This window comes from Sebastes umbrosus, chromosome 10, assembly GCF_015220745.1.
Source record: "Sebastes umbrosus isolate fSebUmb1 chromosome 10, fSebUmb1.pri, whole genome shotgun sequence".
NCBI lineage: Eukaryota > Metazoa > Chordata > Actinopteri > Perciformes > Sebastidae > Sebastes > Sebastes umbrosus.
The window spans coordinates 12,714,503-12,741,990 of record NC_051278.1 but is presented as its reverse complement, the minus strand read 5'-3'; the positions used below and the strand labels follow the sequence as shown (position 1 = coordinate 12,741,990).

Below are 27,488 nucleotides of genomic sequence, written 5' to 3'. Positions count from 1 at the left end.
TTTCCCTGACATATAAGTATCACATTATTTAATAAAAAAAATACAAATAAAGGCAATATAATAGCTGATAAAAGCCAATAAAATAATAATTTTCAGTTTCATCAGAATAGGGAGACCAAGTTATGAACATATGGTGTCATCAAAATATAATAACATGATAATGAATGAGCCATATAGTTAATAATATAGTTGCTAATTTCATTCCCTGCCTGTATTTATATTGCACCACATAATACATCAGAATGGTATTAGGGATTTCTAATAATACAACATAGTGTTAAACTGTCATAACTCCAGCATATCATATGGAAGCTGTTATTTACACCTTCCTTACGGGCCTGTCCTATGTCTGTTTGATGGTGTCATCAAAACACAATAACATGATAATGAATGAGCCATAATTAGTCTAATAATTTAGTAAGTGATGTAAATAGTTTTTATATACAGTACCTGTGACGGAACAGATAGGAAAACCTGACTGCCATGGTGGCAGGTGACCTGCAATTTTTACCTGCCACAGCCAACAAATACCCTGTATTTGGCAGGTGCTAATTTCATTCCCTGCCTGTATTAATTGCACTACATAATACATCAGAATGGTATTAGGGCTTTCTAATAATTCAACATAACCAGAGGTGTGTAGCTTTCCCTGACATATAAGTATCACATTATTTAATAAAAAAATACAAATAAAAGCAATATAATGGCTGATAAAAGCCAATAAAATAATACTTTTCAGTTTCATCAGAATAGGGAGTCCAGTTATGAACATAATGGTGTCATCAACATATAATAACATGATAATGAATGAGACATATAGTTAATAATTAGTCTAATAATTTAGTAGGTGGCAACTGGCACTAAGCATAGGTGTGTAGCTTTCCCTGACATATAAGTATCACATTATTTAATAAAAAAAATACAAATAAAAGCAATATAATGGCTGATAAAAGCCAATAAAATAATACTTTTCAGTTTCGTGAGTCCAGTTAAGAACATAATGGTGTCATCACATATAATAACATGATAATGAATGAGTTAATAATTAGTGTAATCATGTTGATGTAAATAGTTTTAATGATCAGTACCTGTGACGGAACAGATCACGTGTCATTGTTTGGAGCAGGAAACAGTCGTGTTACGTCTCTGAACTGCACCCAGCAGCTGGGACACCTCCTTACCTCCTCACCGTCCATCGATGTGTCTCTGCCTTTACTCTGCACCAGCATGCCTGTGGGAAGGGCACTGGAAAGGGGATTAGATGACCAGTATGCGTAGAAAGCGGAATAAACAGATCCGACACGCATCCAGCTGCTAGCTCCAGAGAGGTAGCTAGGAGCTAGCTCAGCAGCAGCAGCCTGTCTGTGTGTGAGGAGGTGAACCGAGCTAACCGTGGCTAGCCAGTCTCTCCCTCTGGCTAGCTACAGTTAAACCTCCGAGACGTGGAAGTTGATAATAGTTACCTGTTTCTGGTGTCACGTAAAAAGGGACTAACATGGAGCTGTTCCAGGCTAAAGATGAGTACATCCTGCAGAGCGGAGACCGGGCTCTGTGGTGCAGCCGGAGAGACGGGACCATGACGGTTAGACCTGGTACGTACTGGATGGATCCCAGCTCTATCTACTGTAACCGGACATTTACCTGAACATTATACTCAGTAAAGTCTATGTATTTGTTTTCCTTGACGTGTGTTTCGTCACCATGTATGTATCTAACACACCTCAACGGTTTAGTCTTAATCTCCTCATTCGTTAATTGTGTCAACTGTTAATCTCTGGAAATAGCCGTTAACGTGATATAATTCAAACCGCCGGAAGTCAGTTGAAAAAGATGGAAAACTGTTGGATGCGTCATATTCCTCCTAAAGTGTTGATATCATCGTCCTGTAGCTTTCATTCTGGGAGTGCCAACACCCCAAACACACCACAAAGTTCTTGCTTTGCTTCTTATGTCACACACTGAAAGGTACATTTGACTCATTATGATCAAACAGGGCTGGTCAAACAGACATAGTACAGGGCTGGTCAAACAGACATAGTACAGGGCTGGTCAAACAGACATAGTACAGGGCTGGTCAAACAGAAATAGGACAGGGCTGGTCAAACAGACATAAGACAGGGCTGGTCAAACAGACATATAGTACAGGGCTGGTCAAACAGAGATAGGACAGGGCTGGTCAAACAGAAATAGTACAGGGCTGGTCAAACAGAAATAGGACAGGGCTGGTCAAACAGAGATAGGACAGGGCTGGTCAAACAGACATAGTACAGGGCTGGTCAAAGAAATAGGACAGGGCTGGTCAAACAGAGATAGTACAGGGCTGATCAAACAGACATATAGTACAGGGCTGATCAAACAGACATAGTACAGGGCTGGTCAAACAGACATAGTACAGGGCTGGTCAAACAGAAATAGGACAGGGCTGGTCAAACAGACATAGTACAGGGCTGGTCAAACAGAAATAGGACAGGGCTGGTCAAACAGACATAGTACAGGGCTGGTCAAACAGAAATAGGACAGGGCTGGTCAAACAGACATAGTACAGGGCTGGTCAAACAGAAATAGGACAGGGCTGGTCAAAGAAATAGGACAGGGCTGGTCAAACAGAGATAGGACAGGGCTGGTCAAACAGACATAGTACAGGGCTGGTCAAACAGAAATAGGACAGGGCTGGTCAAACAGAAATAGGACAGGGCTGGTCAAACAGAGATAGGACAGGGCTGGTCAAACAGACATAGTACAGGGCTGATCAAACAGACATATAGTACAGGGCTGGTCAAACAGAGATAGGACAGGGCTGGTCAAACAGAGATAGGACAGGGCTGGTAAAACAGAGATAGGACAGGGCTGGTCAAACAGACATAGTACAGGGCTGGTCAAACAGACATAGTACAGGGCTGGTCAAACAGAAATAGGACAGGGCTGGTCAAACAGACATAGTACAGGGCTGGTCATTCCGACATAGTACAGATCTGATCAAACAGACAGGTACATTTGACTCATTATGATCAAACAGACGTAGTACAGGGCTGATCAAACAGACATAGTACAAACAGACAGGTACATTTGACTCATTATGATCAAACAGACATAGTACAGGGCTGATCAAACAGACATAGTACAGGGCAGCTTCTTATACTGTTTTCCTAAAATTAAATTAAAAAAAAATCGTAATGTATCGCCTTGCTTACAGTACCGCAATACATCACAATATATTGAATGGTAACCCCTGTATTATGGTACGTATCGCCAGATTCTTGCCAATACACAGTCCTAGTGTTACAATTCTAAAGCGTTCTACATAGACTTTAGACAAAAAATTAGTGTGGCTAGTAGGCATTTTCAGTGATCTGCCACAGTGGCACGTGAGGAAAAAACTTAATTTTAGACCTTGAATACAGGTACAGACATGGTAAGTGTAACTGAAGTGTGTAAAAGCAGCTTCCGGCATTACACCTTTTAGTCATATATAGCTGCTGCTGCTGTGGCTCATAGACAAAGAATTGGCCATGCATTCACATTGAATGAAATAGTGTGGGAATAACATAGTGAAAGAAACTGTTGAACTAAAGGAGAAGTTTCATTAGTCACCAGAAGGCATGCGTGCCTCTTATCCTGTGAGTCAGTTGAAGTTGTATGGCTGTGCAGCCATCCTGAACTGGTTTTTAGTTGCACCACTCTTTCATTATTTAATTGGAAAAAGGGTTTCCACTCCTCACTGGGTTTCCACTCCAACTCTCAAGCACACAGTGAAGCAAATCCATGATATTACACATTCTGACTGTTTGTTTTTAACTGCGAGACCTTTCCTGTGGGTTTCCCTGTACATGAAATATTCTGGCTGGTAGAACAGGAAGAGTCATTGTCTGAGGCCGCCTTCAGTTGGTTTTCTCCAACCTTAGCCACACCTCTCACACTTTTCCAATTCTCTCCACTATGATGTTTAATCCGTCACCAATGCTAAGCATTCCAGTTTTCCTTTGCAGCTGCTGAGTTTGTGTATTGCCATAACTGACTACAAGCTTGTCCTGATGTTAGTAAATGCAATCGAAATTACACTTTCTTCAATAAAAATGACACTAGACCGTTTTAAGTGCATGAAGAATGACAGACCTATATGATTGATACAGATTTAGTGAGATCCCATTATCTATCAGTCGTTACTGCATTTACCCCAGCTGCAATTTGATAAGATAAGATAAGATAAGATAAGATATTCCTTTATTAGTCCCGCATTGGGGAAATTTGCAGTGTACAGCAGCAAAGGGGATAGTGCAAAAAACAAGATGCATCAGCTAACACAGTAAAAAAAGAGCTAAACAAAGTGTAACAAAATATTAACCATTTAAATAGAAGGAAGTATAAAAATAGGAGCAGTATATACAATACACTGTACAACACAATATACAATATATTTGTAGACAAAGTTTTTGAGGTTACGAGTGTTTTACTGGGTATTAAAAAACAACTTTTAGTATCAGGAAATCACCCAACCACAACCGTTTCGATGCGCTTTCTGTTTCAGGTTTAGCTGTTTCCGACAGAAAAGGTGCACATGCTCAAGCCTTTTAAGCGATATCTCAAGGCCTCAGTAAACAAAGTGGCCTACATGACCCTGCCTGTACTCGCATATTATAATGTTTGACCCTGGCTGCTTATCTGGCCTCAAGCATGTCTTGCTGAGCTGTCTTGCTACACCGCTGTTCTCATGTTCTCATGTTCTCATTTTCATATTTCCGTTTCAGCAACAGACCTGTTGTTAGCTTGGAATCCAGTGTGTTTGGGCATGGTAGAAGGTATCATTGGAAAGATACAGCTTCACACAGGTATGAAAAACCTCTGACCTTTTCACCCTCAGCTGTTTTTTTTTTTTTTTACTCCAAGCACACATTTCCTACCAGTATTTCCAATCTGTGTGCAGTGGACACTTGATTTACTAAATCATCCAGTGCTTATCATGTTTCTTACTCACAAGGAAAGGTGTGAAAAAATGTGTTAAAGTACTTTGAAATTTGTGTCGTTATGAAGACGAGTGAGCTGATGGCGATGATTCAATTGATGATAAATCTAATTTTGTTGAAGCCTCTGTGGGCTTCAGGGTAGATATTAAAAACATTATACCCCTTCACAAGAAAATATATTAACATTTACATTATTCTCGTAATTCAGATAGATTAACATGGTTTGGATATTTATTTACCAGATGTCTGGTGTTACCTTATTAAAAAAATCTGCCGTTATATTGCTGGTGTGCAGCTGCTTTCTTCACACCTTTCAGAATGTGAGGAATTCTGCACCCATGACGCAACTCCCCCTTCTTCTTCTCCTGTCTCCTCTTGGCAGACCTTCCTCTGGGCCTCGTATTAATCCGCCAGAAAGCACTGGTGGGCACTTTACCAGGCGACCACAAAGTCTACAAGATCACTAAGATAGCCGTCATTCCTCTGTCCGACGAAGAGCCTCAGGAGCTTGAGCTGGAGGTGTGTACACTAAGACCGTAACGAGACGTGAGAAACAGTGCTCACTTGTGTTTTAATTATTGCACTCAGCGCTTCTGACAATCATCATAAACAGTGCCTGTGAGAATCCTGAATAGTATTTAATTATTATAAACCCAAGAATACCCCGTGTGCATCAGCGTGTGATTCATCTCTGATGGGCTGACGGTGGTACAAAATGAGTTGTAGATGTTTTTTTTTTATTATTTTCACCTACACATGTAGAGTGAAAAAATAATCACTGTAATAGATCACAAAGGAAGTTGAATATTACTAAGATTTCAGTCTTTCAGGTGAGCTTCATGGATGGTGAGACAGAATATTTTCAAGTGAGTAAATTTGAAGGGTGATTGTTCCTGGATAGGCTTTTAGACCCCATCCTGTTGTACATTGTACTGCAGAATGATCTTTCCACCCCTGTTGTGCCTAGAAATCCCATAGATCAGTGTAGCTGTTAGATTACTATATAAAGTACTGTATAGTTTTGTTTTTGGCTGTTTTGTAGTGGGTAGTTATACACTTTTTGTGTATTTGTTGTTTTGAGAAATTAAAGGTGAAACCAAATTCTGTCACTCACCAAATTGTCTATTTCATAACTTTCTAAATATCACTACGATGTGTATGTAGTTGCACAATCTTGATAGAGGATCCTCTTTTTCAGCTTTGCAAGAAGCATCACTTTGGAATCGACAAACCGGAGAAACTGGCCCAGTCTCCCGAGGATTCAAAGTTCTTGATGAAAACCTTCAGCCAGATCAAATCCAATGTGGCCGTGCCCATCAAGAAAAAGGTATTTTTAAATGTATTCTGTCATCTTCAAGCCGACACACTACTTTTCCTTTCTTTTTCGCTTTTTAAGTCTCTGTTAGGGTTTTACTTTTCAACTTACTGCTTTTTTCTATCCACACGCCCAATCCAGTATTCCCCTGCCTTCCAGGTCAAGGAAAATAAAGAGAAGGAACGCCTGGAGAGGCGGCTGCTGGATGAGCTGTACAAGGTATTCATGGACTCGGATTCCTTCTACTACAGCATGACCTACGACCTGACAAACACTGTGCAGCGTCAGGGAGACTCGGAAAAGTCCAGCTTACCCCTATGGAAACAGGTGTGGAGAGAAAAACAACAACTCGTTGCCTTATTTAAAAAAAATATTTATATAGCAAAATCCCTGAAATCTAATTGTCGGTTTTATTCTTTGTGAAAGGTGGATGACCGTTTCTTCTGGAATAAACACATGATCCAAGACCTTATTGACCTTCAGGTAAATTATTCTTCCACACAGAAATACTAAGTGGCACATTTATTGTTTGTGTCTCTCATTTTAGAATTTAATAAATGCACTTTGCCCCCACATTTCATTCTTTAATTCTCTAATTTTCTTTACAAATGTCAGCTCAAAGGGCACAGTTAGCTCCTCTATGTTACCGTGACAGTTGTGTGTGTGGATAATTATCAGAGCTTTATCAGAAGAGTATGAAAATACTCAGTGAATATAAGGGCTAATGGATCTGAGTTATGCAAGATTACCTGCCTGGGATACTTGGTGGATGCAAAGTTCTTCCTTATCAACCTGTCAAACAGCATTTTAATCTTCTTGTCCTGATGTTATGTTTAACTTTTTGAATGCTCCAGGTGCCAGAGGTGGACTTCTGGGTGACACCAATCATCCAGGGCTTTGTACAGGTGGAGGAGCTGGTGGTGAACTACAACGAGACCTCCGATGAGGAGAGGAGCAGCCCTGAGACCCCTCCACAGGAGATCACCTGCGTTGATGACATTCATCCCCGCTTCACTGTGGCCCTTATCTCCAGACGCAGCCGCCACCGCGCAGGTAGAGCTACGGTTACTGTCAGCTTGGCTCAGAGGAAGGTCATGCCTGTAATATATGGGTTATGTTGCATAATAAGGACTGATTGTTCCCACATCCAAGTAGGGTTTCTTTCACTTTGAATAACTCAGCAGACAATACGTTTTTGTTCTCTTCAAGTGAAGCGTGATGTGTGATATAAATAATCTGAATAATGTTGATGCATTCTCCTTGCCCGAAGGGATGCGGTACAAACGCAGAGGAGTGGATACCGACGGCCATGTGGCTAACTATGTGGAGACAGAGCAGTTGATCCACGTGCACAGCCACACTCTGTCCTTTGTGCAGACTCGTGGCTCCGTGCCTGTCTTCTGGAGCCAGGCCGGGTACCGCTACAATCCCCGGCCACGCTTAGAGAAAGGTCAGCAGAACTACATTATCTTGCATACAGTTCAATAGAGAGGGTCTATCAGAGGCTTTGATGGAGTATAGTGGGCTTTGCACTTCATATTTTTATCGTTATATCTTAAAAAAGACATTTCATATCAACCAAATATGAATCTCATCAGTTTGTAAACTAGATCCCTTGGTGTCTTTAGCCAGATTCAATTATATTGAAATAATTTGTATGCATTTTTTTCTTCTGTTTCAGGAGAGAAGGAGACCATGTCTTACTTTTCTTCCCACTTTGAAGAACAGCTTAAACTCTACAAGACACAGGTGGGTTTGCTTTGCCAGAGTATGTGCTTGGGTATGTGCTTAGCGTAGTTATAGACTACATGCATCCATCAGTCTTGTGTTAGGATTGTTTTTTTAAATTATCACCACTGTGGTTATTCTGTCACCTGTGAATGCATATAGTGTGAGCTACCATGTCTCCTTCCTCTAACATTTGGCACCTCAGTGTTTCCACATGAAAGGCTGAGAGGGGCATACATGTTATACACAAGGCTAAATGGCCGCACTCTTTCTTGTCTTCTTCAGATCATCATTAACTTGGTGGATCAAAGTGGACGGGAGAAGATAATTGGCGACGCATATCTGAAGCAAGTCCTACTTTACAACAACCCAAACCTCACATATGTTTCATTTGACTTTCATGAGCACTGGTAAGAGAAACTCTTTCCTCAGAAGTGTAACTTACTCATGAATGAAGTCGTCCTATTTTATACTACGTTGCATTTACTTCCCTTTTTCGGTTCTTATATCCTGTTTTTTCAGCCGTGGTATGAAGTTTGAGAATGTGCAAGTACTGACAGATGCGATCTCTGATATCATCACTGAAATGAAGTGGGCCTGGTAAGTGTACTTTTGTAATTTTCAGAGAAATGCTGATAGCATGAACTCTTGCTTAACTTCATGGGAACAAGATTTGTTTTGTTAGAAAACAACTATGAACCACTAGCAGGCTATAGTGCATGTTAGTAGTCCTGTATATTATCGGGCTAAAGATTGTAATTCCATGATTGTATCTTCCGCTGTCAGGGTGGATCAGGCCGGAGTCATCTGCCAGCAGGAGGGCATCTTTAGAGTCAACTGTATGGACTGTCTCGACAGGACCAACGTGGTCCAGGCTGCTTTTGGTCGGGCTGTGATGGAACATCAGGTGAACATACATTTCTCACAGCACATAACATTTGTTATTATGCAGGTCTGCTGTACCTTGCAGGTGCTGCTTTCTAAATTTACTTTACTATTTCTGTACCAGCGACCTTTTAGACTGAAAGTTACATTGTTCCTTATGAAACTCGAGTCCAGCTAAATAAACGTGACTGCTCAGAGTCCTTAGTGCCTGTAAAATGAATTAAGTATGTAAGCAATAGCAAAAATCAAATATTATTTTTATATATATATTTCGATTATTTTCATTGTCGATTGATCTATTGATTATTTTCTCGATTAATCAATTAGTTGTCTGGTCTATAAAATGTCAGAAAATGGTGAAAATTGTAGATCAGTGTTTCCACAACTCAAAGATATTCAGTTTACTGTCATAGAGGAGTAAAGAAACCAGAAAATATTTACATTTAAGTAGCTGGAATCGGAGAATTTTGACTTTTTTTCCCCTTAAAAATTCCTCAAACCAATTAATCAATCATCAGAATAGTTGGCGATTAATTTAATAGTTGACAACTAATCGATTAAGCTCTATATATTATTAATTATTCAGGGAAAATACACATTTAACAACATTGCTGTTAATATGTACATTAAAAGAAGTTATGTTTTATGAATAATACCAGTAATAATAATAATATAGAATGATCAACATCATCATTGACATATTTTATATGACTGCTTTCTAAAAATTCCAAAGTGTTTTACAAAAGGTGTAATTGTGATACAAAAGATTCTTTTGGCAACATGAATCCTCGTCTTTGTTAGTTTGTAGGCAGTTTGCTTAACGTTTGTACAAGAGATTACGGACATCCGCACATATTTGCTCTAAACATCCCATTACTGATGGCAGAGCTTTGACGCTCGTACAGCAAAGATAGCAGAACAGATCGTTAGTGCACATCAACACAACCATAGTTCGTACACCTGGAATCCAGTAAATACAATCGATCTAAATAAATGTGTAAATAAATAAAGGCTGACCTTTCCCACTGATGCAGTGTAAACAAGGAAAGAGAGGCATCACCATGTCTACTCACTGGTTTAACAGCATCCCCATGGACAATAATGTCTCTTGTCTCCTTGCAGCTGAAGAAACTGGGTGTGATGCCTCCAGAGCAGCCTCTGCCTCTCAAATGCTACAAGATCTATCAGAGCATGTGGGCCAACAACGGAGACACCATCAGCAGACAGTACGCAGGCACAGCAGCGCTCAAGGTAGGTTTACATCATTGTCTTTGCACACACACGTTCACGTCTGAGTCAGTGTTTGCTTAAACACACAGTAGTGAAGTGTGCCATCTTCTTTTGACACAGCTCACTCAGCTGTTAAGTGTTTAAGCTACTGAGACTGCCTCTAACGGTAGGACCCATGAATCAACAGCACATACAGTATTTAGATCAAACACATCCGAATGACTAATATGGACTGAGCCTTTTGGACTTAGAAATGGACTGAAATCACAGAGGGTCACAAGTCAAAGATAAGTCCAAAGATATATTTAAATAGATGCTGTTTGATCTATTTTAGGGAGATTTCACCAGGACGGGGGAGAGGAAACTGGCTGGTGTGATGAAGGATGGTGTAAACTCTGCCAACCGCTACTATCTGAACCGCTTCAGGGATGCTTACAGACAAGCAGTCATTGGTATGGACTGATATCATAGCTGTATATATACATATACTTTATATGTCTATCTGTACCCATCTTCTGAATCCTCTTCCTCTCCCTGCAGACCTAATGATGGGCCTGCCAGTGACGGAGGACCTGTACTCCATCTTCAGTAAGGAGAAGGAGCATGAAGAGAAGGAGAAAGAGAGCCTGAGGGGAGCGCAGGAGCAGGTCAGCCTCCTCCTGCAAACATACATGCAGCTTTTGCTGCCTGATGACGAGAAGTTTCATGGAGGTTGGGCCCTCATCAATTGTGACATGAGGTTAGTGGCTAGCTGCCCCGTCTTTTCTGTTTTCAGTAGTTTCTGAATAGCTCTCTTCATGATACCATTTTCTCATTTCCCACCAGCCTCGTTGACGCAAACAACAAAGACGTGGATGTGCTGCTGCTTCTGTCCGACAAAGCCTATTACATCGCTTAGTGAGTCTGACTTTAAATTTGCCAACATTTGTCTTTTAAATTGTTCTGATAGATTTACTTATGTTTGCATTTATTTTGTTGTAGCTACGACGAAGAAGCAGATAAAGTCAACCAATACCAGCGCCTCAATTTAGAGGGTTTGGAGAAGATCGAAATTGGTAAGACGTTAGGCTCAAAGGAGAAGTGAGGGTTCTTGTACGCTCACTGAGTCACCCAACACTTCCTAAAAGTGTGCTTAACAGTTTCTCAGTAACCTTTTAGCAATATCTCCGCTCATGATTCATGCAAGGAAAGCACACCAGTAAAAATGGAAGTTATAAGTTGTGTTTTCTTTTGCAGGTCCAGAGCCGACTCTGTTCGGGAAGCCAAAGTTCTGCTGCATGCGTTTGCATTACAGGAGCGAAGAGACGAGCGGATACTTTCACACGCTGAGAGCAGCAACACGAAACCCTGAGGATGACGGAAAAGGTAGGATGAAATTCTTTTAAACCTCAAAAAAGGAAACATTTTAGATCGTAAACCGCATTTACTGGTTGAAGCTGACAATGTGACTCATTGCAGACACGTTACAGTGCATAGCTGAGATGCTTCGCATAACTAAACAAGCCACGGGGCTGGACCTGCTTGTGGTTGAAAAGAGGCTGGAGAGGTGAGAACTAATTTGTAGTCATTAAGATGATTATTTAGCATTTAGTCTCTGTCTTTTTTCACATATTTAAATGTAATGCAGATAAATAATTGCACTTATTATAGCACAATTTGAACTTTTAACCAATGACAAGAGCGGTGGGTGTTTGTGTCTGTGTTACAGGCGGCAGAGTAAACCTCATGAGGATATAATGGGCATCCAGAACAAACCTGCAGACCAGGTCCAGGGTAGCTCTGGTCTCGCTCAGGGCAAAAGTTTCCTCCTCAACAAATTCTCCTCTCTCAATCAGAAAGTTAAACAGACCAAGACAAACGTAACCCTCGGGAGGCTGGGCAACTTCTCTAAGCCTGATGTAAAAGTCAATTTCCTAAAGCCAACTATGCATGTCAACCTGTGGAAGTCGGACAGCAGCTTGGAAACATCAGATAGCAACCCTGGCACAGGAGGCCTGAAAGATATCGGCAACAGGCACTCTGACTCCGACGACTCTGACTCCTATAATTCGGACCCAGAGCACCTGTGTTCTGGTTCTTTAGAGAACGTGGACTATGTGCTGCCCAGCTGCGGCATTGTAGCATCAAACCCACGACTGGGCAGTCGCTCTCAGTCTATTGGCAGCGTGGAATTAAACATCCCCTCTGTTATCCGAGTCACTGGCTGTGACGGGAAGCAGGAAAGCCCTTCTCAAGTCAGCGAAGACAAGTCCCCAGGGGCCGCCTCGGTGGCTGAAGAAGCCATTCTGATTGACTTTGGTACTCCCATTGATGCCTACTGCCACCAGTTTGTCCAGGATGCACAGACCAAACCTGTTGAGGTGTTTGGAGAGCTGCCGCCAGCTGCTGTCCCTCTACTCAACCCTGTGGTGCCTGTGCAGAATAAGACCCTAGCAGACTCCGACAAGCAGCCAAGCTCCGAGCCGCAGCAGGAGCCGGAAGAGCCCCAGCTCCCCAGGCCGTCCAAGCTAGACGTCGACTCCACTACCTCCAGTTCCAACCTCCTCTCCGTCCAGAAGCCCAGCTCCGCAGCCTCGGGAGGCTCTCAGAGGAGTCTGGGTTCACTGTTGGAGGGCAGCCTCGGCCCTTCACCCGCCGACAGCAACGGCAGCCGAGTGGTGTCCCCCTTTGCCAAGATCAAGAGCTCCATGGTCCAGGTGGCCAGCCTCACCCAGGCGGGACTCACCCAGGGCATCAACTTTGCTGTGGCAAAGGTACAGAAGAGCCCGGAGCCAGATACTGTCAACGAAGCCCAGGAGAACGAGCTGAAGGCAATGTTTACACAGTGCCAGACCAGGATCATTCAGATCTAGTGCTTTCCTTGTAGCAGGATTTTGTAGTCGTGCGTCTTGTAGAAACTTCCTGAATGGTAGCAGTAGCAAAAGCTTGCACATAGCGTCACTACTCGGCCAAGAAACGCGCTGTTAAATTTGCCCTTTAGTTAAACTTTCCCATGTTAATGATGACTCTTGTACAGAAATATATACTTAGGCCCAACATGGCAGTGACCATGTTTACATGCACATCATTATGGATTCCCTCACTCTTAAGAGAGAACTGATTGATCTAAGGGATGTTTAGCTCATATCCCTTTTGCCAAGCAACCTCACACAATGTCAGGTGTTAAAATAATCAATTGTTATAATTCCCATATCCAATTTTATACAGTGATTGAAATGAGTGTATGTACATCCTAAATCACTCCAGAAATACTGCTACTGTTGAAGTAAATTGTTCTATAAGTTCAGTTATCAAAATTTCAAGGATATTCTCACTATGATAACCTTAAGAGACAAATACGATTTTTAAGATGTTTTAAACTCTAGTACTTCCAGAGTGGTATGCAGAGTACTTTTGTGCATGTAAACATGTCACTGAAAAGTTATTCTACCCGCAGTGCTTGCATGTGAGGTTAATGGTAACTGATAGTGACAAGGCAGGTAAACAGAGCTGTGCGTTGAAAGACCAATCTGACTCTATCATGTACTGTACGGCACCCTGTATGTGCAGGTCACTTATTGGCGTTTGTGATATAGACCTTCAATTTGTAACAGTTGTTGTAGAATCCGACCAAATATCTTTTGTGATCCCCAAAGTTAACTATCACCCCTTTGTATAGCTGTCAGAAACTAGCCAGACGACATACTGTACGTAGTTATCCTATGTAATATCAATGTTGTCAAGTGATAAACCGTTATAGAAATAATGAGTACACAAGACCATAGTAGGAGTATCCTGGTTGTTGATATGTACAGTGAGTATCGTATGTTTATCTGTTCCCCAAGTAGAGCCTTCCCTTAAGCTTTTTGTATCGATAGCAGGGTGGCATCTTAATATGTTCAACGAGGTATGAGCATTATATTTTGAAAAGAACGCCCAGTACTGTCATTGCTAACCACGAATAATAACCAGAAAACTACTGGTTGGAGTTGTTTTTGATAGATAAATGTAATTAAATAACTAATTAACTATGAGGGTTTGTTCGTCCTCGGCCAGCGTTGTACATTGACGTTGCATGTTTGACAGGAGAGTAGCATATAGTAGGTATATATGCAATTGCACCCATCCAATTATTAGAAACACTGACGCTTTATGCACTCCCCAAACCGAAAGCATATTTGCCTTAACAGGGAATTGAAGTGGGATTATGTATATCAGGTATTTATGGCAAAATCTACCTTTCTAAGTCCATTCTTTACATGTTACATTTGGTGTATTGTATAAAAGATCATGTTCAGGGTTACTGTATGTCATCACGCTTTGTCTTGGGATATTTCTTCCACTGGCGCACACATTCTCCATGGAAATGAGCAGGTTTTGGGTGTATGTACTGTACAGTATTTGAGTTAGAGCATCCCTGCTGCTGCTGCTGGTATTTAGGAGTGCTCGCCTCGGAGCCCTAGTTATATTTATGTGCTATGAAGCCGTAAACATTGTTATATTGTACATGTTTTTCCGTTAACCTCAAGAAGAGAGGTTTTGCCTCGTCAACCGTTACACTTGCTGTCATTAAGGTAAAAATGTCCAACATGACCTTGTTACAGTCCTCCAGAAGAAACTATAATGATCCACCTCATCACACTGCTTTGTATATCTGTCTATTTATGATAAATAATAATAATCTGGTTTGCTTCGAGCTGAAATATCCCAAGATAAACGGTCACACATTTCGTATTTTGTGTTTTATTTGCCTGTTTTTTTGCATTCAGCTTGCTCACCAGCAGATAAGAAGTGGGATACTTTGTGTATATTTTATCTGACTATAATTGTGTTAAGTGAGATTGTAGCCTTGGCTGCTTTGTGGGTGCTACATTATATAGTTATTGAACCTGCTGATAGTGCGTGGTGCTGCCAAAGCTTTAAGGTAATAGCTGTAATGCAGAGGTGTTTTTTTGAAACTTTCGCGCAGGATTGCAAACACTGGAGCCGTTCCCAAGCAGAGCAGAAACTTATTGTCACAAACTTGCTGTGTTACGCTAACAAGAGCAGTAATCCTCAACATTCCCGATAGAGACCACAATGCTAGAGTGTTGGTGTCTGGTTTTTATATGCAAAAGCTGGCGTAATCATATTTTATCCTATACTTGCTGGGTGAGATTTTTCTCCTTTCCTTTTTGTTTTTACACCAAGTGCTTTTGCGTCCACCTCCTTCATTTGTTATCTGTGGTTGTCCTCCCGTCCCATTAGGACCCCAGACCATGACACATTATCATGTGACTAGAGGTCTTAAAGCATTTGATTTGCACTGTTTAAGCACATTTTTCTAGCATTAGCACCATTTCATCTGAATGTCTGTGGTCCTATCTTTCCTCTTTACCAACTGACTGTTGTCATTGTTTTCCACGGTGTAATGAGATTGTATTGTATATTAAAGTATCCTATTTATTCTTATCCTCTCTGGGTGTGTTGTTACTTGACAACAAAGTGCATTGTACACTTTCTGTCTAGGAAGATATTCCATTGGAATAAAATAATGAGTGTACAAGTACATGTCAACTATTAATTGCCAACTATTTTGATAATCGATTAATCGGTTTGAGTAATTTTTTAAGAAAAAGCTTCTAAAATGTGAATATTTTCTGGTTTCTTTAGTCCTCTGTGACAGTAAACTGAATATCTTTAAGTTGTAGACAAAACAAAACATTTGAGGACGTCATCTTGGGCTTTGGGAAACACTGATCAACATTTTCTGACATTTTATAGACCAAACAACTAATTGATTAATCGAGAAAATAATCGACAGATTAATCGACAGTGAAAATAATCGTTAGTTGTAGCCCTATATCAAACAGTTTGGTCTTTCTGGCAACTAGCTAAATGTATACTGACTCCAGAAGAAAATGCATTATAAGAAATAATCCTCCAGACTTTATTTCCATATTTTTGAGGTTACAATATTTATATATTTTTTGTAAACATGGAAATCTCGGTCTGCAGCAACTCCGTCATAAACCGCAGAGAGTAATGATGCACATTGGGCGTTCCTGTCCGTACAAACTACAACCCATTAAGTGAAAATATATCAAAATTTCATCTGCAACGCCGTACTGTAAAGAAGTTGAACGCAACGTGAACTTTACGACACATGAAAAACATCTTTATTACAAAGTTTTTTTAGGTATCAAAAAGAAAAACAAAAGCCACCTTGTCTTCTCTCCGTGTGAGTGATCATGGCTCGTTGCCGTTGACGCATTTGTGCTGCTCCATCCGGCTCCTCCGCAGCATCTCGATGTGTTTGGCTCTCAGCCAGCTGTCTGTGGACAGAGACGTCTGTCCCAGGCTCAGAGACAGCAACCTGCGGACAGAGACACAGTCAGACACATGAGTTAATACTCCAAATACTGCGGTAACATTTCAGTATCCGGGCTCAGGCAAACAGTAAGTCAAAGTATTTAACAACTATTTTATTTTGGTTGCATTGACCCGTGACGTGATTGTCCCTGCTTATGTCATATCTGGCATTTCCGCCGTTGGTCATAATGGGCGTTTAACACTTTGCCTTTTAAAGAAGGCTTTACAGGCTGTTGTTATCATTCTCACTAGATAAAAAATGGAAAAAAATGCCAAGTAAAACGTAATCACAGCCCACCTCGCCACAACGAGCATCCTGTGGAGGTCCTCAGCAGATATGCTCTGGGGGTCGTCCTTCCTCATGTCTACAAAGTCATCCTCAACTGACTGAGGACAACAGAAAAGGACAAGCCGTTAAAGGACACTCTGATGCACACAGATAACAGACTGCTCATTAAACAGATACACACAGGCTTGTTAGGTACATGAAGCATAATGGCCAACCCTCACAATTTTCCCGGGAGATTCTTTTTTTCATTGCTCTCTCCCAGTTTATGACAATTTATTTTTTTCCTTTTCATTATCTCAACCTGTTTCTGGCACTGTACAGCGTGTATAAGCCTTACGACTCTAAAAGTCTACCCAGACAACAATACAGCTGAATAGTGACTCAACAAGGTTTGAGCTGCGCTCTCCGCTGGATGTAGAGCCCAAATTTGGGCTTTGCTTGACGCAGTGAGAAGCCATCGTTGCGCGACGCAAACCATTAGAAATAACGGGTTTCAGAGCGCAGTGGTGCCGTTGTCGCGTTGTGTCAGAAGGGACCTTCAGTGAGTGAGAGACGGAGAAATACTCAGCAGGTGCAAAAAATTAATGAACATTAGTTAATGGCAGAGATTCATGCAAATTCACGACTGAGGGGTGAATTATTCTGTATTCTTTTATGAGAATTGAAAGTAAAATTAAAAGCATTTAACATATAAATGCTGTTGCAGTGTACTTATTATTTTTCTATTTTCATTCTTTAAAAGTTACCAAAATGCAGGAAACGGGATCCCTATTTTTGAGGTCTGGCGAGTATTACAAAACAACTAACCTGCAAGCAACTAGTTCCAAGTTAAACTGATGTCATTATGTGACCAGTATTTTTTTTCACCAGTGTTCTTGCAACTCAACTCAGGCTGTTGTCCTCATGTCTCACCTTTGTCATTTCATCAGAGATACTGTAGTCAAGCAGCTGAGCCACGCTCAGGTACATCCTGAACTTGTTCAGCTGTGAAGCCTGCGGATGCATGTGGATGCTGCTGAGATACTCCTCCATGTGGGGAGGGGTGACCTGAGACTGGAGGGGTACCTGGCTGTCTGACTGTGGAGTTACAGAGAAAGAAATATTGAGGGGAAGAACTTTGCACATGGAAAAGAAATGCATGTATAGTTTTTTTCACAGGTGTTGCTATGCAAAAGTCAGTTCTGCCTGCTGTGTGCACGCCTAGTTTGGCCCATTCTCAAAACTTCATAGCACGCCAGACAGGAGTAAAGCCTTGGCGAGCTAACTGTGAAGCGCTCGAGCAGCTGGAGGGTCAAGCTGATCATCAGCCGATAGTTGTTCAATGTAAACACAGCCGTGCGCTTCTGACTTCTAATCAACCCTGGGAGTTGTTTACAGCGCGCTGCCCTTCACTGCAGGGCTAATAGATGGCCAAGCCAGACGCCTCTCCCAGGATTGTTCCTGTGGCACGCAGCTGCCACCATAGCAACCTATTAGACCAACACACAGGAATAGCACACGGCACATTCCTCGGGCTGTTCGCAGCAGAGTGAGACCCGAGCTAAAGCCGCCGGCTGGAGGGGTTGCTGCAGCCAACCAATGGCAGCTGAGATGACAGCGTGACGCCGGCTGGAAACAACCTCCAGCGTCAGACACGGCTCGTCTCATGAGAGGCTGGAGGAAACCTAAGCCCCCCTTGGCCATGCCGGGGAGGGAGGGTTGGGGGTGCTATGGGATCAGGGGTGGGTAGGGGTGAGTTTTCGCCCTGCGGTTGCACGCCTCATCCCTCTTTGTCCTCACCGGCAGAAGCGAGCGGCCCTCTGACGCGATGAGCACGTTAATATTGCAGGGGAATTCCATCTGGTGGTAGTTAAAGTCATAATCAACCTTCTGCCACGAGATCAGGTTCCCCAGGGCCGTAATGTTACGCACACCTACACAACAAAAACACACACACACACACACACACAGAAAAGAAGATCCAACCTGGTTAGCTCAGTCATCATGATAACAGTGTGTACAGCCTGCAGGGAGGCATTAACTGCAGCGTTTGTCCACTCAGTGTCGTCCCCTCGTGGTTTCTGGAAGCCTCACCTGCTGTGTCCAGCTGTCCCTGCTCCAGCTGGGTTTCATCCAGGAAGAGGGAAGTGTTTCTGGCCAGCTGCAGGGCTCCACTCACTAGCCGGTTGGCCACATAGTCCTTCTTTGGCACAAATCGCATCTGGTTCATATTCTGGAGGCTCATGCCCAGATAGTACGACTGCAGAGGGGAAACAAACGGTCAGTGTCTTTCATTTCAACCAAAAACAAATAAATAAATAAACCTAGCAGTACTGACAAAGTTCACTCACAGAAGGCACGAGCTGCTGGATGATCTGATAGAAGCGTTCAGTGTACGAGGCGACAGTAGGACAGCCACTCAGGTTCAAGGTGAACTTGCCCAGAGGGAGAACATCCCGTCTAGAGTACCTACAAGAAAATCAACCACATTGTGAAATGAAAAAACTCTTTTAGCTTTAGAATGAAACCGCAGAGACAGGAAGGTTCCCGCTTAACAGTTACAGATTGAACTTAACGTACACGTTAGAAATGAGATGCAGAATGAGGTACTCAGCAGCCAGGGCATCTCCCAGAAGGATGTGAGTGAAGTATGTGAGCAGCTCTGCCCTGACGGCGGCCATCTCGCTCAGGGTCGAAGATAAAACTGAGGACGAAGGACAGAGAGTTAAAACAAGTTACTATGGTTACTACAGGCATGTGTGATTTAAAAGCTTTACAGTGGAAAAGATTCGCTGCTTTATTCCTCTTCTTGGAAAGCTTTACAAGACAGACAAATTTCGACATAACGGCTCCCTTTTTCTGCTTCCCCACAGAGCTGAGGGGCGACATGATAACACGACAGTAACTAACGGCTGTGTTGAGTATTTGTTTAAAACAGAGTTTTCAAAATTGCTGGATTTAGTGTGGCACATAGGTAGCACTGGAACATAGAAGGCAAGACAAAAAAATTAATCAGATGATTTTTCGACTAATAATTTCATCCAGAAAAGGACACCAATCAAAAGTTCACAGAGCCAAAGGAGACACCTTCAATTGCTTGTTGTATCTGATTAACGGTCCAACAGTACCCAAAGGTATTAAATTGATATACATTGAAGAGGCACATTCTCACATTTAAGAATGTTTTGCTTGATAGTCTATATTCTAAACAGATTTTTTCAATTTATTGATTCATTTTTTTTTATCTTGACAGACTAGTCGATTCGCTGACACATCATCTCAGCACTAAATTTAACGTCGCTGCATTTTTAAATGGAAAGAGCTGAACTCAAATTGTGTACAAATAACGGCATTTTAATAATAGTACTTAGCATTGTGTAACATCTACACAGTGTGTAATAGAGCTGCAACGATTAATCGATTAGTTGTCAACTATTAAATTAATTGCCAACTATTTTGATAATCCATTAATCGGTTTGAGTAATTTTTTTAAGAAAAAAAAAGTAAAATTTCTCTGATTCCAGCTTCTTAAATGTGAATATTTTCTGGTTTATTTACTCCTCTATGACAGTAAACTGAATATCTTTGAGTTGTGGACAAAACAAGACATTTGATGACGTCATCTTGGGCTTTGGGAAACACTGATCGACATTTTTCACCATTTTATAGACCAAACAACTAATCGATTAATCGAGAAAATCAACAGATTAATCGACAATGAAAATAATCATCAGCTGCAGCTCTACTGTGTAATACAGCATGACAAGGCACAGAGCTCAGTGTATAGATTTATAACTGAGCAGACACTCTTTTAAATTTTTTGTAGCAGTGCTGCTGGATTAATATTACACATTAATATAGTGTAAACTCAAGAAAGAAACACTAGCAGGGAATATTTTCCAGGGATGGGCGGCCCGTTTTTAGGCTTTAGGCTGCAGCAGGCTTATAAATATTTCCCCAGATCTCTTCAGGTTTTATCATGGATATATCAGCAATGATGTAGCGCAATAGCCTTCTATTCAAAAGGTTGAAATATTCACGATTACTGGCATTTACAGTCATATGAACACATACACACAGGGGAAAAGAAAACTCTACTATTTGTCCTTACATGTACTGTTGTCCTCCAAGCTGGCGGAGGGCAGCACGGGGTTGTTGTGTGGCAGTGGCTTGGCGTAGAGCACGTGGAGGCGAGGAACGAGCGAGGCTGGCGGGCAGTGCACTCTCTGCTCCTCTGCCATCTCCATGCACTCTGTAGGGTCCAGGAGGGATGAGGAGGCGTCTCTGTGTGGACACGCCAAGAATCAGCAACAAGCACGCAGATCAACACCGGAGGGAAGTTATAAACTAAATTCTGTGTCTTACTTCTCGTCGGCCAGAGCACTGAGAGCGGGGCTGACAGAGAGGATCCCGAAGACCTCTAGTGTGTCGTTCAGTTTGAAGCCGTCCCAGTCCTCGTAGACCTGCCAACAACACGCAGCGTTTAGCTTCTGTTCTCTACTCTAAAAGCCTGCTGATAATGGTGGCATCATCTCTGAAATCACCTCTTGAAACAAATGTTTGACGAGAGATAAATCACCCACCAGGCCATGAAAATTAGGTGACAAAAGAAAAGGCACCAAAGCCCTCTGTTAGAGACATAACACACCTTGACGAGGCAGGCGGGGCCTTTCTCTCCTGGTAGGGGGAAGTTGAGGTCGGGATGGGACGCAGACGCCGTCTGGCTGGAAGGAGCTTCTGTCTCCTGCCGCTTACAGTCACCATTGCCGTGCTGTTCTGTGGGACTTTGAGGACCTGCAGCGAGAGGGGGAGCAGTCTGCATTTATGGCAAAAATCCAGCCAATATAGGTTTAGTGTTAGATAATCTATGATGTCAAATACTAGAGGTCGACCGGTTGCATTTTTAAAGGCTGATATAATAACAATAATTTGAATCAGGAAAAAGCTGCAGTTTTCTTCTTTATATCTGCAGCAGCCTAGTCGGCTACTTCAGCATACGCTGTTATAATTAATTTTTTTGTCACTCAGAATTAAATCATTCGTAAGAGAATAACCTGAAGTGTTAATGGTGGATTACATCATTGGAATATGTTCAATTTATTGGCATGTGGCATTCTGTGGCTTATGACCAGGATTACTTCTGTTGCACATCTCGTACATTGTTCAATGCCGCTCTTCACCATCAATGTTCACGCATATTCCCGAGGTAAGTCTTAAATCTTAAAGTGTGCAACTTAATTTCATGAATGGATGGTTATATGGCTGGATTATTTGGAAGAGAACGCCAATTTTGTACAGTAAGCAAATTAAAATAACAGGTGAATGATTTATTTTCCTCCCTGTCTGCCTGTCTTGTATCTGGGACAAAGAGCTGATAGTGTTGCGTTATGTATTCGAGAGATAACTTTTTTTCCTTCCCCTCTATCTTGACTTTGTGTACGGAGCCTCCATGCAAAACGGTGATGTACGTCCTTGCGTGACTGGTGGCGGCTTTGCAGCCATTGGCTATTATCGCAGCTCAGTTCTGTGATAACGATAGATTGTAAAACATCCTATTGGTGCTATTTCAGGTGTGTCATAATTTACATCTCTTGTGTACCAACTTCCTCTCAACCTGCCTGTCCATCTACTGCAGTTTTCCTACATTTCCCAGTGTGCGAAGAGGCAACTCCAACAGAATGTTGCATTCAGCTGTGGGTCATACAAGCACATGAGGAGAGGAGTACACATGATGGAGCAGAAAAAGGGAAAGCCACTACATCATTAAAATGTAGTAAAACACCACCTTCACCTCCCAAGGTGGATTTACATGCATACATGGGAACAAGACAAGAAAATATAAAAATCATGTCTGTTATAACACCTTGACAGTAGCAGGGCTGACCCGGATGCTTTGAGGCTTTGACCATTGCCATGGTAATGGACCTCCAAATCAGTATTTGAATGCTTCCATTTTTTTTTTTATATGAATATGTAATATTAAAGTATAAATCTCAAAATAACCCATGAAATAAGGAATAATTTCACAACATTATTCATTATTCATATTCACCATTAGTTATTATTAGTTATTCTCAGACGGATATCGCTGTTTGTTGTGTGTAGAGGTACGTGTGTGTACAGCAGTGCAGCAACGGCACTGAAACAGGGGAGATGGAGACAGACAGAAGAACATGTCAGCCTGCTGCGCCACTTTGTATACCTTCAAATATTTCAAGCTTCGAGGCCCAAAAAATGGTATTCAGATCAGCCTTAGACAAGTAAAACACTAAATGGACAATGCTTCTGTCTTACTTTCTGCTCCACATTCACTTAAACAGCAGCTCATACCAGTATGCGGCTCCCTCTGCTTCTGCGGCTGTGTGTCCATGTCGTCGTCTTCCTCGTAGCTGCGTTTCTGTCTAGTCGGTGCATACGAGGTGGAAGGAACCACTCTTGCTTGGCTGGAGCCGGCATAGCTGTGCGACAGAATTAAGGAAAATCTAGGGAGCACAATACAAAAATACTTCCAGCACAAGTTGGTTGCAGCAAAGAATACTGTTTGAGGAGCATTTCCACACATAATCTGGACAAGATGAGGATATCTCTTTCACCCAGGGATTTTCTCCAGGGATTGGCACACAGTAGAAAGTCTGTCTCTCTGCAGTCACAGTGTTACCGGAGTTAAAATCAACCTGGATATAAACACATGTCGCTGTTAGCAAAGCTGAAGCTGAATGTGTATTTATGGATCTTTTGAGTGATTTAGCAGAGAGAGACTTACCCCACATTCTGTAACATCTTTGTACTTCCCACATCGCATCACCTGGGGATAGTGAGACAGTAAAATAAGATGATGACATCTGACACATTATCAATGCAAAAACATGCACATGACACACGAGAGGGCTGTATTTATATGAATAGCTGCACAGGAGAAGACAAGGAAGCGCTTACTTTAGCCTTTGTAGATGGATCAACAGCCTCATACGCTCCCATGTAGAACTCTGGATCAAACATGTCTTGGATAAAGCAACGAAACTTCACCAGGCTGTTGGGCTTCAGGTAGTGCAGAGGGACATCATTCAGAGATGGAACCTGCACCAAAATGAAGGTGATTGTCATTAACAAGCACTGAAAAAACAAGCATCTTTTGCATCTCTGTGGAATTAACATGCTGAAAGGATCAGTGAGCGGCATTACCCAGGTATGAGCGTCCTTCTCTTTCAGATGATCTTTAAAAAATTCAACCGCCTTCGCCTCCCATTCAGATTTTGGACTGTTCTGAGCAGCAGCTACAATAATCAACAAGAGCATAATGTTATTAATCACTTAAAATAACAAAAACATAAATTGACCATTATTATAACAGAAAACATTGGCTTTGATAATCCCAGCGATTAGATTTCATTCAGCTAGGTTACACTAGATAAATGATGGTCACAAAGTAAGCGGGGATAGACAAAAAAAAAACAATTCAGTGTGTAATTGTAGGGGTGTGAAGAACAAGTACTTGAGATGCATCAAAATTGCTGCATTATTGTATGTGAAATTGGCATTTTTGTGATTTTTCTGCCTATATATTAACTTTTGAAAAATGTAAACTTAATTTTTTTCATTAAAATTTTATGAAGGCTCTGTAAAGTGGATTTTTTTCTGCATGCATTGTGGAAGCCCTTTTTTGTAATTAGTATTTTATTGATTTTTTACATGAACATTGTCACATTTTGGTCAACAAATCAAATGACTCCTATATGCAAAATAATAAAAATAATATTAATATAAAATTCAAATATCTACAAAATCAAAAGAAAATACAAAAAGAAAAAAAATCAAATACATATTCCTACATTAATCTGCACCATGATGTAATCTAGTTTACAAGCAGCTAATTCATTTTCAGACATATAGAGTGTGTCTGTGTGCTGTGTATGTGCCTATTGTGTGATGGTGTGTGCTTTACTTCATGATCTGTCCACATTAACAATATATTCCAAGTAGTCTCCTCACTTTGCCACATATTTCTCAGTCGTGTCCTTCGAACTGAAAGAAATTTGTTCGCATGATGCCACTTCTGCTCTCTGTGTGAACCACTGCTGAAAAGAGGGCTCACCTGGGTTGTGTAAGCCCTTTGTTACCCAAGGCTTTTTATTAAAACTACATTTATGTTGAGACAGTATCGTTGGACATCGTTTATCATACGGTGATAAGTATCTGTTTAGAAATGTCTCATATGCAGCAGTTACTTCTTCTACATAAACCCCTTTCCACTCTTCTTTTGAGAGGTCATTCATGAAATGTTTACTGCTTCATCAGTTCTTACCTGTACACATCTTTTGCAAATTTCCTCCTTGTTTTTCTTTATTTCACAATCATATATTACAAATACAGGAAAATGGTCACTTATGTCATTTATTACTAGCCCACTTTTAACAGATTTCAATCAGTTTGTTCCCGCAAAATATAAAAATACATAATTTTTGTCCACTTTATTTATAAGTGAGAAAATATTGATTACTTTTACAGAAAATATATATATCAAGTAGGGCTGGGACAATACGCCTATCTCCCGATTCTATACTATAACAATGCTTGGGTGCCGATTCGATAAGTATTGAGATTCAATATTATGATTTATTGCTATTTTTGTTCATTTTAGACCATGAGAAAAAAAGTTGAATCATACACTTCTAGGGACTTTTACTTTAGAAAATATCTAAATTGATACAGTAAAAATGTTTGATTTTCAGCATTTATGTAGTCAGAGATGTCCTGAATTCATTGTTAGATATTACTTTTTTTTTTTCTTTCTTTCTCCAGAAACCCACAAATCAAAGAATAAAGACATTTCCCTCACAAATTAGTGGTATTTTCTATTTAATGTATAAGGGACGTGTAATGATTTATAATTCTGGTGAATATAATCCAATCAGTCTTATTATGATATATGTTATATATATATATAGTACATCAAAAAATGACTTTTGAAGGTGGAACTATGTGTTTGTGAAATAATGATCAGTGTCAGGTGGAGCTCTTTTCACTGCTGGACTGAAAGTCATTCATATATCTTGACAAAGAAATAGTACATTTCACAACTACTGAAGCTGTTTTTAATGGCATAAAAGCCAACATATATCTATATCCAAACTAATTCAGTGCATTCAGACAAGTTAAGCCCATTTTAAAGGACTTTAAGACACTTTAAGGACCCCTGAACGCCTCATGTTGTGGACTTTTAAAGTGTATGTGCAGATCAAACTGCTCACCAGCTCTTATTCTGTAACTAACAGTGAAAACAATGCGGCTACACGCTGCAACAACGCAGCGTTAACAGTCACAACCCGCTTAATGTGTGTTATTAGCTGTTACTGAAGGATACAGACAGGATAGCTACATCAGCATGGTGGTTAGCATGTAGCCGTATGATGCTAGTTAGCTATTAGCATGCTACCTAGCCGTATGGTGCTAGCAGCTAGCTAACTAGCTCGGTTGCCGTTATCTGTGGAGGAGGTGAAGTTCCGGTGTGTCTCTTACCGAACATCCCTTCAACAACACCGAGAGGGTTGTTAATCCAGTCATGTGTGGAAGGCATCATTAAGCCACAGATAAACAAACTGAAGACTATAAAAATATATATCAAAGTAAAAGAGTAGTTAGAAAAACACTGTTTAGTTGACTTTCCGCTCACTCACACACACTCAGGATGGCTGAAGTGAGGGCGGGAAAGTTGCGTCACCAGTTTGTAGAGCGTGGTTCGTTTGTTTTGTGTACAGCGACCAACCGTCATACGGAGCTAAATATCACAGTAGATACAGTAACGGGCTGTGATTTGAGGTTAGTGCAGGGGTCTAAGCAGCCTGCAGCTCTGGAGCCTCATGCGGCTCTTCAGCTCCTCTCCAGTGGCTCCCTGTGGATCTTTAGACATGGAAATGAATAACTGTTTTTATTTACATTTTTATTTATCATTGTTGTAGGTCTATGGTACGACGGGACGACAGAGTATTAGGGCCGCATTGGGAAAAAAAATAAATCTGGGATTTTGAAGATAAAGTAATAATATTATGAAAATAAAGTCATAATATTCTAAATTAGGAATTTTACGTGTTATTTTCTTTTATTATTGTAAAGTTATGACTTTATTCTCGAAATATTACGTTTTTCTCGTAAAGTTATTACTTTATTTTCGTTATATTATGACTTTTTTCTCGTAAAGTTATTACTTTATTCTCGTAACATTATGACTTTTTTCTCGTAAAGTTATTACTTTATTTTCGTTATATTACGACTTTTTTCTTGTATAGTTATGACTTTATTCTCGTAATATTATGATTTTTTTCTCGTAATGTTATGACTTTATTCTCGTAACATAACGACTTTTTTCTTGTAAAGTTATGACTTTTTTCTTGTAAAGTTATGACTTTATTCTCGTAACATTACGACTTTTTTCTCGTAAAGTTATGACTTTATTCTCGTAATATTACGACTTTTTTCTCATAAAGTTATGACTTTATTCTCGTAATATTATGATTTTTTTTCTCGTAAAGTTATGACTTTATTCTCGTAACATTACGACTTTTTTCTCGTAAAGTTATTACTTTATTTTCGTTATATTACGACTTTTTTCTTGTATAGTTATGACTTTATTCTCATAATATTACGACTTTTTTCTCGTAATGTTATGACTTTATTCTCGTAACATAACGACTTTTTTCTTGTAAAGTTATGACTTTTTTCTCGTAATATTACGACTTTTTTTCTTATAAAGTTATGACTTTTTTCTCGTAATATT

At 40.7% G+C, this 27,488-nt stretch overlaps 2 protein-coding genes across 6 annotated transcripts; one reads left to right on the top strand and one right to left on the bottom strand.

The window, feature by feature from the left end:
- Window positions 1-1,118: 1,118 nt before the first annotated feature.
- On the top strand, window positions 1,119-15,549 carry inpp5f (inositol polyphosphate-5-phosphatase F). Of its 4 annotated transcripts, none has more exons than XM_037782914.1 (21): window positions 1,119-1,592; window positions 4,746-4,826; window positions 5,344-5,480; window positions 5,792-5,827; window positions 6,160-6,288; window positions 6,436-6,603; window positions 6,703-6,759; window positions 7,131-7,329; window positions 7,547-7,726; window positions 7,958-8,025; window positions 8,290-8,414; window positions 8,527-8,604; window positions 8,791-8,911; window positions 10,012-10,140; window positions 10,454-10,571; window positions 10,660-10,858; window positions 10,945-11,016; window positions 11,101-11,174; window positions 11,356-11,484; window positions 11,578-11,665; window positions 11,828-15,549. In XM_037782914.1, exons 1-21 carry the CDS (start codon window positions 1,496-1,498, stop codon window positions 12,969-12,971), a joined length of 3,429 nt encoding a protein of 1,142 aa, XP_037638842.1. In that variant the 5' UTR covers window positions 1,119-1,495; the 3' UTR covers window positions 12,972-15,549. The 4 variants fall into 4 exon arrangements, with proteins under 4 accessions (XP_037638842.1, XP_037638841.1, XP_037638844.1 ...); XM_037782913.1 differs by having other exon boundaries at window positions 6,418-6,603; XM_037782916.1 differs by lacking the exon at window positions 5,792-5,827.
- Window positions 15,550-16,013: 464 nt separating this feature from the next.
- LOC119495372 (minichromosome maintenance complex binding protein) lies at window positions 16,014-26,450 on the bottom strand. Of its 2 annotated transcripts, XM_037781745.1 has the most exons (16): window positions 26,234-26,450; window positions 23,900-23,991; window positions 23,654-23,794; window positions 23,481-23,522; window positions 23,302-23,391; window positions 23,048-23,177; window positions 21,366-21,511; window positions 21,083-21,180; window positions 20,829-21,001; window positions 19,298-19,421; window positions 19,069-19,186; window positions 18,812-18,977; window positions 18,518-18,651; window positions 17,651-17,815; window positions 16,748-16,836; window positions 16,014-16,453 (listed from the first exon to the last, which is right to left on the bottom strand). In XM_037781745.1, the coding sequence occupies exons 1-16, from the start codon at window positions 26,292-26,294 to the stop codon at window positions 16,327-16,329; spliced, it is 1,896 nt and encodes a 631-aa protein (XP_037637673.1). In that variant the 5' UTR covers window positions 26,295-26,450; the 3' UTR covers window positions 16,014-16,326. The 2 variants fall into 2 exon arrangements, with proteins under 2 accessions (XP_037637673.1, XP_037637674.1); XM_037781746.1 differs by lacking the exons at window positions 23,481-23,522; window positions 23,654-23,794; window positions 23,900-23,991; window positions 26,234-26,450 and having other exon boundaries at window positions 23,048-23,199; window positions 23,278-23,390.
- Window positions 26,451-27,488: the final 1,038 nt, after the last annotated feature.